The 10,895-nt window shown below is 42.8% G+C and overlaps 1 protein-coding gene across 2 annotated transcripts; it reads right to left on the reverse strand.

Moving 5' to 3' along the window:
- Positions 1-1,887: 1,887 nt before the first annotated feature.
- LOC137300969 (actin, macronuclear-like) lies at positions 1,888-3,205 on the reverse strand. Of its 2 annotated transcripts, XM_067970267.1 has the most exons (2): positions 2,599-3,205; positions 1,888-2,412 (listed from the first exon to the last, which is right to left on the reverse strand). In XM_067970267.1, the coding sequence occupies exons 1-2, from the start codon at positions 3,198-3,200 to the stop codon at positions 2,085-2,087; spliced, it is 930 nt and encodes a 309-aa protein (XP_067826368.1). In that variant the 5' UTR covers positions 3,201-3,205; the 3' UTR covers positions 1,888-2,084. The 2 variants fall into 2 exon arrangements, with proteins under 2 accessions (XP_067826368.1, XP_067826367.1); XM_067970266.1 differs by having other exon boundaries at positions 1,888-3,205.
- Positions 3,206-10,895: the final 7,690 nt, after the last annotated feature.

The raw sequence follows: 10,895 nt of genomic DNA on the forward strand, positions 1-10,895 counted from the left end.
GTCACTTGCCCTGGACCCCACCCCCATGCACTGATCCTGACCTGAATTAAAATCGAGCCCATATTTTCTGTACTTCACATTTGCCTGTAATTAGTTGCTTTCACAACTAGAAAATGTTACATCCCAATAGATAGAATTACCTATTTTACAAAAACAGCAAGAGCTTGCATTTATATAGTGCCTTTAACATAGAATAACAACCAAAGGTGCTTCATAGAGGAATAAAAGTGAACACTAAGCTAGAAAGGGAGATATTAGGAGGGGTGACCAAAACCTTGGTCAAAGAGATGGGCTTTAAGGAGGTGAAAAGGCAGAGGGGTTTAGGGAGGAAATTCCAGAGTGTGGAGTCTAAGTTGATTGAAGGCACACCTACCTATGGCGGGACAACGGGAGGAGGGATGCACAAGAGACCAGTGCAGGAGAATAGAATATTTCACTTTTGGTACCCAGTGTTGGCATCAAGAACTCCTAGGTCACGTAAAACAAGGAGCAGGGTAAAAGACCCCTCTGCTCCTCCCTAACAAAGTGCCTCAACTGCAGCCTCACAAGAGCATCGCCTTCTTCATCAACTTAAATGTTTCTATTATGACAACATCCTCCCTTATATCCTCTTTCAACAAGATACAAATTAATTAGAAATTAATGCTGAATTGTGGGCAGTTTATATTGCAGACTTGCACTCAATATTTCACTAATATCTTTGCAGCCAATGGGGAAAGAAGTCTCTCATTTCATCAGCTTGGACTGGGTTCAACTCTGAGTAAGAAGGTCCTAGGTTCAAGTCACACTCCAGGAACACGAGCATACAATCCAGGCTGACACTTTAGTACAGTACTGAGGAGTGCTGCACTGTCACAGCTGCTGTCTTCCGGATGAGACATTAAATCCGTCTGCCCTCACAGGTGGACGTAAAAGATCTTATGGCACTATTCAAATAGAAGGGCAGTTTTCCCAGTATCCTGGCCAATATTTATCCCTTAATATTTACAGATTATCTGGTCATTATCTAATTGCTGTGTGGGACCTTGCTGTGTGCAAATTGGCTGCTGTGTTTCCTACATTACAACAGTGATTACGCTTCAAATATACTTTATTGGCTGTGAAGCGCTTTGGGGAGGTCCTGAAGTCGTGAAAGGCACTATATAAATGCAAGTCCTTTCTTTATTCAATTGATTCTTAAATGATTTCAGGTTTTTTTGCCTCCAATATCCTACCAGGAAATCCATTCCACACATTGACCACATTTTGTGTGAAGAACTTCCTGACAATAGTCCTAAATTTGGTCTTTGCCAGTTTGAATCTGTACTCCCTAGTCCTTCTGCTATGATTTAACTTGAAGTAGGATTTCCCTTTTCTATATCTTTTAATACCTTACTAGTTGATCTTCCATTGAGTTGCAGGGAGTCATGATGAAGCATAGTCTTCAGGTGAAGCAAGGTTAGAGGGCTGAGGGATGATTGAATGAGGTATAGATATAGAATATTAAAAATATATATATTCAGTCTTCATTTTAAAGTCATACTTTTTGTCCTTATTTTGTATAATGTATTTTGATTTAATATTATTTGTAGTTACAAAGCAATGTGAGGCAGAGAATTAGAGTTGGTTGCAGTATAGGATTTTCTTTGCATTTCATGCTTCAGCCTTGAGATGTAAAACTGAAGTGTTACAGTGCCACCACTGGTGGGAGGTTGTAATCACAGGGTGACAAGTTTACATAGGCAGTTTCCATTATAAATATGGACAAAGGAATTCGCAATGAGAAAAAGTTGACACAGAAATGTTACAAAAACACAACAGCAGGAATTAAAGTTTTGTACACAGGAAGTGCACACGAATATAAGCGTTTTAATAACTTATAAATAGATATATTTATACCCGTACCTGGGCATTTGGAGTGTATTGTTACAATCTAACAGCAGACAGATAAGGTCAGAACACCCCACAACCAAAGCTACTCACGGAAATATTAGTTCCAGTTGTTTATTTTTCATTCAACAGTAAGAGATCATGGTCGATAAGAGATCATGGTCGATTAAAGTATCTGCTATTTTTAGCGTTAGTTGTTATTCTTACAGGAATTCCTAGAAACATTTTCTGTGAACCACACACGACCCCATCTCCAGGTACTCGCAAGCCGTAATCCACATTTCCTGAAAGGAAGTCAAGCACGTTAGGATAGAAGCCCCAATCCAAACGGAGTATTTCCTCTCTGGAGGGGCAATGACTTTCACCGGCACTCCCGCGGGAGCCAGCAACTGCAGCTCCTTCAACAGCCTTTCATCCAGACCTGGGAAGAGCGTGGAGCCACCCGAGAGCAGCACGTTTGAATGTAGATACTTCCGCAGGTCGATATCACATTTCAAGATGCTCTTGAAAACCAGCCTGTGAACACCTGGACATTCGAAGCCCACGCTGGCAGGAGAAAAAAGTATCTCCGGGGCTCTGAAAAGTTGGCTTTGGACCCGTATCACATTTCCATCAGGGAGCTTGTATTCCTTCTGGATGTCTTCTCGCTTTTTCCTCATTTCCAACTGTGGATCAATGGCCACGTAGCACAGCTTCTCCTTTATGTCCTTCACGATCTCTCTCTCGGCAGAGGAGATAAAGGAATGTCCAACTTCCATCAGGATCCTGACGAAGTATTGGGTGATGTCTCTGCCAGCTAGATCGAACCTGTAGACGGCGTGGGGGAGGCAGTAACCTTCATAAATGGGGACGGTGTGGGTCACGCCATCCCCACTGTCCATGACTAAACCAGTGGTCCGTCCTGAAGCGTACAGAGCTAGAACAGCCTGGACAGCCACATACATTGCGGGCACCTTGAAACTTTCAAACATCATCTCGGTCATGGTCTCTCGGTTGTGTAAGGGGTTCAGAGGGGCTTCGGTCAACAGCACCGGCCTCTCGTGTGATTTTAAGCGGAGCTCACAATCATAGACATGTCTCCAGATCTTTTCCATATCGTCCCAGGAGGTCACTATGCCATGTTTAATTGGGTATTTCAAACTTAAAACGCCTCTCTTAGCTTGAGCTTCTTCCCCGATGTAGTACTCCTTGTGGCCAGCCCCAAGCATGGTCGCCTTTGCTTTGGGGCGCCCTACGATGGATGTGATGACCGACCTTGGGGCATTGTCCCCGGCTAACCCTGCTTTGCAGATACCCGAGCCATTGTCTATGATCACGGCGGAGTTTTCCATGGTTTTGATCCCGTTAATGCCAGTGGCGAAGTCGGGGAGTCAGTTCAACCTGACAGGGAAGTTTGGAGTGAAGGGTGTGAGTTTTGAGAGTTCTCTTTTGATGAGGTCACAGAGCAAGGCCGTGCTCTTTCCCTCTATGCGCCAATAAGAGGTCCTGTCTCGGAGTGTCCTACACTCCCCCGCCTCCGGACGGACATTGTTACGCAAGATGACAGGGGCGGATGCACAAGCAACGCAAATTACCAATTCATAGCGCTAGAAATTGAGCTATATATAATGCAGAGGATAGATGAGCAACAGCGAGGTATATAAGACAACCGAGAACAAGAGATAAACAACAGGGAAATGGAGAATAGTGGGATATGGAAGACAATGGTGGGCAATACAGAATAGAAAATAGACAATGGTGATTAATTGGATATTAAGACTAGGCAATTGGGACACAGTGGTATAAAAAGGATAAGCAATGGTTAAATATAGATGACAAACAACAGGTAATAAAAGAAGAGCTTGCAGCTCTCTAACACCTTCCTCAGGAATTCCCAAAACACTTTACAACCAATGGATTACTGTTGAAGTTCAGACGCTGTGGTTATGCAAATAAACGCAAAGACAAGTCCAACAAATAATGAATTAATGAGCAGTTAATTTTTTGGGGGTGTTATTGATTGAAGGAGGAATATTAGCCAGGATACCAGGAGAACTCTCCACTATACTTTGAATAATGCCAAAGGATCTTTTACATCCACCTGAACAGGCAGATGGGGCCTAGATTTAACATTTTATTTGAAAGACACCATCTCCAGTAACACTCGCAATACTGTACTGGACTGTCAACCTAGATTATGTGGCCGTCCATATTGGGGTCCAAACCATGATCTTTTGACAGAGACAAGAGTGCTTTCAACTGAGCCAAGTCAAGACAATGGTGGGATATAGGGGACAGATGGTAGGTAACAGTCGAATTTAGAGGTATGCAGTAGGTTTATTTTTATTCGTTCATGGGATGTGGGCGTCGCTGGTGAGGCCGGCATTTATTGCCCATCCCTAATTGCCTTGAGAAGGTGGTGGTGAGCCGCCTTCTTGAACCGCTGCAGTCCGTGTGGTGAAGGTTCTCCCACAGTGCTGTTAGGAAGGGAGTTACAGGATTTTGACCCAGCGACGATGAAGGAATGGCGATATATTTCCAAGTCAGGATGGTGTGTGATTTGGAGGGGAACGTGCAGGTGGTGTTGTTCCCATGTGCCTGCTGCTCTTGTCCTTCTAGGTGGTAGAGGTCGCGGCTTTGGGAGGTGCTGTCGAAGAAGCCTTGGCGAGTTGCTGCAGTGCATCCTGTGGATGGTACACACTGCAGCCACAGTGTGCCGGTGGTGAAGGGAGTGAATGTTTAGAGTGGTGGATGGGGTGCCAATCAAGCGAGCTGCTTTGTCCTGGATGGTGTCGAGCTTCTTGAGTGTTGTTGGAGCTGCACCCATCCAGGCAAGTGGAGAGTATTCTGTCAGACTCCTGGCTTGTGCCTTGTAGATGGTGGAAAGGCTTTGGGGAGTCAGGAGGTGAGTCGCTCGCCGCAAAATACCCAGCCTCTGACCTGCTCTTGTAGCCACAGTATTTATATGGCTGGTCCAGTTAAGTTTCTCGTCAATGGTGAGCCCCAGGATATTGATGGTGGGGGATTCAGCGATGGTAATGAAAGACGTAGCTGAGAGGCCTTGTGAATGGTAGATCGTTAAGGATAGACAATGAGCAACAGTGGGATACAGAGCAGCAGCAATTGAATCAACATGCACTGGGAAACAATGGATTTTGGAGACCTGGAGTTCTGCACATCAGTCCGAATGCGGTACACAGGAACTCTGTATGTGTAATTGCTGAGAGTGATGTAGATTCAGTCGCACCGTTATTTTTTAAGAGTTTAACCAGAAATAATTCATCTCAATATCAATCTCTACACATATTCAACCAAGAACCTGACAGCAGGTGGCAATAATCTGAAAATTAGTTTTTTTTCCTTTTTAAGGGCATGTGATCCTATAACTTTCCCCTCCTTTTTATTTCCTTCATGTCTACCCAGGCCATGCACCTCTTGTGACAAGAAGGAGGATTTGATTTTACATCAAAAACATTCAGTAAATCTGCTAATAACAAAAAACGGTGTTATATTTTAACCAGTTTATTGATCAGGTGATAGTGGTGTCAGTTTGTAGCAATCTCATTGGCTACATTTCATCATGATGTAATTTTCTACCAATCTCATTGGCTGTTGGTAAGGACATGACAGTGTTCTATGTTTTATTGGCAGGATCAATGCTGGTAAAAGCAGGGATGGGTTTATAAATAATGGTAGCTGGCTCAGTCCCAGCCCTGTCTCTGGCCTTGCCACTTGGCTCTGCTTTAAACATGCTTCAAGAGAGGATACAGGCTGGTCTGGCCCCACAGAAGCAAACAACAACATTACTCCTCACTGCCACTTCTAACCATGGTGTCTTCGCCAGCACTTGTCAACAGATTCCTCTTATATGGATAAGGACCTTTCCTGATCCTAGCTTTCCATTCCACACAACTGCCTCTCAAACTTCTGCTCTTCTAGAGGCATGGGTCCCACTTTTATTCAGCTACTGTGGTGAAGGCCTGCCTATGCTCCACTACCCAGATGTGGACCTACCTTCAGTCCTCTAAGCAAGCATGGATTTGATCACTTCAGTTCCCCCAACCTTAGCCTTACTTCTGTTGAATACACAAATCATGGAAAGGCAAAAATAAGCTCACAAATTGAAACTGTCAAAAGGGAATGTTTTGTAGCCACAGATAAATAATGCCTCAGGATCCCAATATCTATTAAGTACAAATTCACACTGAGTAACTTAATACTATATATGTGCAGACTGTAATAGCCAGACAGAGGAGGCTTTCTGGACTGGAAATTAACCCAGGTCCCAGAGGTGAAAGGTCAGTTTACAACCCACTGCACCATCCAATCCACTCGCTACATCTAAACATCTAAATTAATCTCACTACTTAATCTTACATAGAATTTACAGCACAGAAACATGCCATTCAGCCCAACTATGCCGATATTTATGCTCCAGACAAGCCTCCTCCCACACTATTTACTTAATCTCACCCTAAGGACATATCCTTCTATTCCTTTCTCCCCCACATAATTGTCTAGCTTCCCCTTAAATACATCTATGCATTTGCCTCAACCACTCCACATGGTAGCGAGTTCCACATTCTCACCACTCTCTGAGTAAAGAAGTTTCTCCAGAATTCCTTAATGATTATCTTATATTTATGGCCCTAGTTTTGGACTCTCCCATAAGTGGAAACATCTTCTCCAAATCTATCCTATCGAACCCCTTCATAATTTTAAAGACTTCTATCAGTCACCTCTTTTCTAGAAAAAAGAGCCCCAGCCTGTTCAATCTTTCCTGATAGTTATACCTCTCAGTTCTGGTATTATCCTTGTAAATCATTTTTGCACTTTTTCCAGTGCTTCTATATCCTTTTTGTAATATGGAGACCAGAACTGTGCAGTACTTTAAGTGTAATCTAACCAGGGTTCTATATAAGTTTAATATAACTTCTCTGCTTTTGAATTCTATTCCTCTAGAAGTGAACCACAGTGCTTTGTTTGCACTTTTTATGGCAATCTTGTCAACCATGATAGTACAGTGCACTGTGGCTCTTCACCTGTTAAAAACAATATTAATTAAATGAGTGTTACTATATCTCAGAGTGAATTATAGCTGTCTTTATCTTTTATTTGGTTAAATGTCTCTGTAATTCCTTCCCTCCCAATTTTTTTCTCTCCTCTCCTGAAGGCACTAATCCTTACAGGGGTACAATTCCACAAGCGGCGGCAACTCATTTAAGTAACTATTTTCCATATGTGAACAGAGACAGTAAATGTTGGCAGGTAATTCAACCCTGGAGATCATCACAGCTGAGCCTGATCCTACCCTCATCTGACATCCACACGTGCGCGCTTTCCAGCAGGAATCATTGGGTAGTGGTGCAGCAGGGGTCCTGGCTGATTTTTCTGCTCCCAACCCAGGAGCTCTGAGGTCAAATGTAGGGGTCGAATTATGTCCTGCCTGAAAACAGTTAATTCAATACAGACCAGCTGAACCTGGGAACTTCTGGGCTGCATGGCATAGTCCTCCACTAGCCAGTGCCATTATCCAACAGTAACTGTGATTTTTAAAAAATTAATCCTTCAAATTTTAAACTTTTGCCCTTGTCTTCAAATTCCTCCATGGCCTTGCCCCTCCCTATCTCTGAAATCTCCTTCATCCCTACAACACCACCCAAACCACTATTCCTCTTACTCAGGTCTCTCATTCATTCCCATTTCCTTTGCCTCACCCATGGTGATGTTGCTTCAGCTACCCAGGTCCAATGCTCTGGAATTCCCTTCCAAATTTCCTCCACTTCTCCTCTCTTAAGACTCTCCTTAAAACTCACCTCTTTCATTAAGCTGTTGGTCACCCTCCTAATATCTCCTCTGTGGCTTGGCATTGGTTTTCCTCCTGCCTCTATGGGATGTTTTCCTACATTAAAGGCACCCTGTAAATGCAAGTTGTTGTTGTTGATTAGCAATAATTTCTATTTATACTGCTCTGTAAAAGATTGGCCTGTGCTTGCAGGACACTATGTAATTCTGTACTCTGGTTCTGAATTGGTGAATTTCTGTGGAGAATTCCCTATCTGGATGAAAGATTTATGTAGCAATCTTAATGCAAGTTTCTATCCCCAAAACTTTTTTTTCTTTGTTCATTTTGAATTTCATTATCTGGAAAGAATATCTATAAAATATTCATGAGCTTAATATTTCCTGTGTTTTTCTTTGGCAGGGCAAGCTAAGTAAGGAGTTCTAAGCAACTTGTTAAATGTGACGGTCCATATTTTCTTGGCATGCCAGGTCTTGCTACCTCACGGGGCCAACATGAAATTGTTCAGCTTGGTGTAAGAGCTTTTATTTTGTGACATCAATTTAAAATGGGTGATGCTTAGAATCACATTTGGTACAAAGAGTTTGATTCAAGTCCCTGATTTCTCTCTGCTTCAAGCTAAAACCACTGCACTTCCTTTGATTTGTTAATTGAGACTGCCCATGGCATGATCTGGGTCACTGCAGAGGCTAGCAGTGCTGTATAGGTTATGCTGAGCCCTGTTCTGTGGGACACATGCTACATTCAGAGGGCTTTGGTACCGAGCAGCTTCCAAAATAAATCCTGACATTTTAAACAAAAGAAGTTAAATGTGAAACTAGCACAGAAAATGCTGGAAATGCGCAGCAGGTCAGTCAGCAGAAGTAAAGGAGTAAATGTTTTGAGTGCGTTGACTTAGTGGCAACCTCAGAAGAACACCTCCCACAGAACTAGTGTGGCACTATTCCATTTCCCACCTGTGACCTCTCTCAGGTGAGGCTATCAATTGAGCTCCAATTAGGCGCAGTTTTGTGCTGTCGGCCCTGGATTAAGACCTGACCAAACTCATGTCATGTAGTCAACAGATGAAGGGTCCTACCTGAAACAATAACCTGTCTTAATTTCAGATTTCAGATTTACAAAAGTTTTTCTTCCCCTTTTTATTTCTAAGTTGCCTGTGAATGTTACTTTTTTAAAAACTCTTTGGGGTTGAATTTCTCAGGAGCTTCTCCCGATCGTCTGAGGTAACTTCAATGGAAGATCCATGGAAATCCTGGAGAAACGGTGTAAACAGTGCTTATGGCAGACAATCAGAAGGACCCCTGTGGAAATTCTACGCTTTTATTTATAGATCTTTTGTAAGGATAAAATAGTGACAAATACAGAAGGCAAAAAGTCCATTAAATAAACAAATGACAAATCCAAAGAAGAGAGCAGTTAAACCTTTAAAAATGAGCTCTAAGCAGTCAAAACATCAACATTTAGATTTCAATTACCAAGATATCTTTGGGATCAATCTGGAGCATGCTGGGAAAATAAGGAATTCTATGGAACATATCAGAGGGAAGGGATCCTATCCCAGGAGAAAACTTGGTCTATCTAAGGAATTATGCACGACTTATTTCCAATTCCACTTCTAGCTGAAGTGGTAGGCTGACACTGGTGATTGGACTTTAGTATCTCTTCTGGGAGGTGGCACATATTGGGCCATCTGGTAAGTATGAGGTAAGTATGAAAGGCCATTCTTGGAAGTAACAAAAGTAGCTGGAGGTCTAAAGCAGTGAAATATCCTTCTAATGAACGGAGAAGTACAGAAAACTCAACTCAGGACAGTGGCAATGATCACGAGTTGCTGCTGAGGGAGGTATCTCAGGATTATCGCACATCAAAGAGCAGGGGGAAAAGCCCAATGGCACGTTGACCTGATGCTATTTTCATAAGGCTGCTCCCAACAACAGGGCAAGTTGCAGGTACAAGGACTCACCACATTTGTCAAACTCAAGCCAGAGAAGAAAGTTGCTCTATCCACACCCAAGAATGCATCGTGGAAGCAGAGGGCCAGTCAAACACACACGCAGGGTCGAATAGCCCAGTAATAGAATAAGCATAATTAGAGCACTACCCTCCTCCCTGCTCAACAGGTCAATGCAATAGCTTAAATTTCATGTGATCTCCAGCGATCAAAGCCCACAAAGGGCGATTTCAATACATGGATCAGCAGCATTTGTAATAAAAGTAGCTTGCACAAGATCTTCATCCTAAAAGTACCAATTCTTCCATCCATCCCTGTCTTGAGAATGGGGCTGGGGGAAATTGGCATGGTTGAGTTGGGGAGATCTGCACCCCCAAAAACGGAAACCCTGAATTGGTAAAATGAAAAGAAAAGGAATAAAACCATAGCCTCTGATTTGCTATAATTGATCTTCTATCTGGACAGGTGGGCAAACTGCAGCATACTACCAAAACACAGAGACTAGAGGCAAGCAGAAGATGATTGGAAGCAAGAAACAAAAAAACTGTAGATGTTGGAAATCTGAAACAAAAACAGAAAATTCTGCAAAAACTCAGCAGGTCAATCAACATCTGTGGAGAAAGAAAGAACTTGCATTTATATACACCTTTTAAGACCACAGGATATCCCAAAATGTTTCTCAGCCAATGAAGTACTTTTGAAGTAGTCACTGTTGTAATGTAGAAAACACAGCAGCCAATTTGCATACAGCAAGGTCCAATAAACAGCAAGGAAATAAATGACCAGATACTCTTTATTTTTGTAATGTTGGTTGAGGGATAAATATTGACTAGGACACTGGGGAGAACCCCCCTGCTCTTCTTCGAATAGTGGTATGCAATCCTTTATGTCCACCTGAGAGCTGACGGGGCCTCAGTTTAATGTCAAATCCAAAAGACGGCAGCTCCAACAGTGCAGCACTCCCGCACTGCAGTGTCAACAACAACAACAACTCGTATTTATATGGCACTTTTAACGTAGTAAAACGACCCAAGCTGCTTCACAGGAGTGTTATCAAACAAAATTTAACAATGAGCCACGTAAGGGGATGTTAGGACAGGTGACCAAAAGCTTGGCCAAAGAGGTAGTTTTTAAGGAGTGTCTTAAAGGAGGCGAGAGAGGTGGAGAGGCAAAGAAGTTTAGGGAGGGAATTCTAGAACTTAGGGCCTAGGCAGCTGACGGCACAACTGCCAATGGTGGAGTGATGAAAATCAGAGATGTGCAAGAGGCCAGAAGTGTCTGCTTAAATTATGT

The sequence above is a fragment of the Heptranchias perlo genome, chromosome 32 (assembly GCF_035084215.1).
Source record: "Heptranchias perlo isolate sHepPer1 chromosome 32, sHepPer1.hap1, whole genome shotgun sequence".
Taxonomy (NCBI): domain Eukaryota; kingdom Metazoa; phylum Chordata; class Chondrichthyes; order Hexanchiformes; family Hexanchidae; genus Heptranchias; species Heptranchias perlo.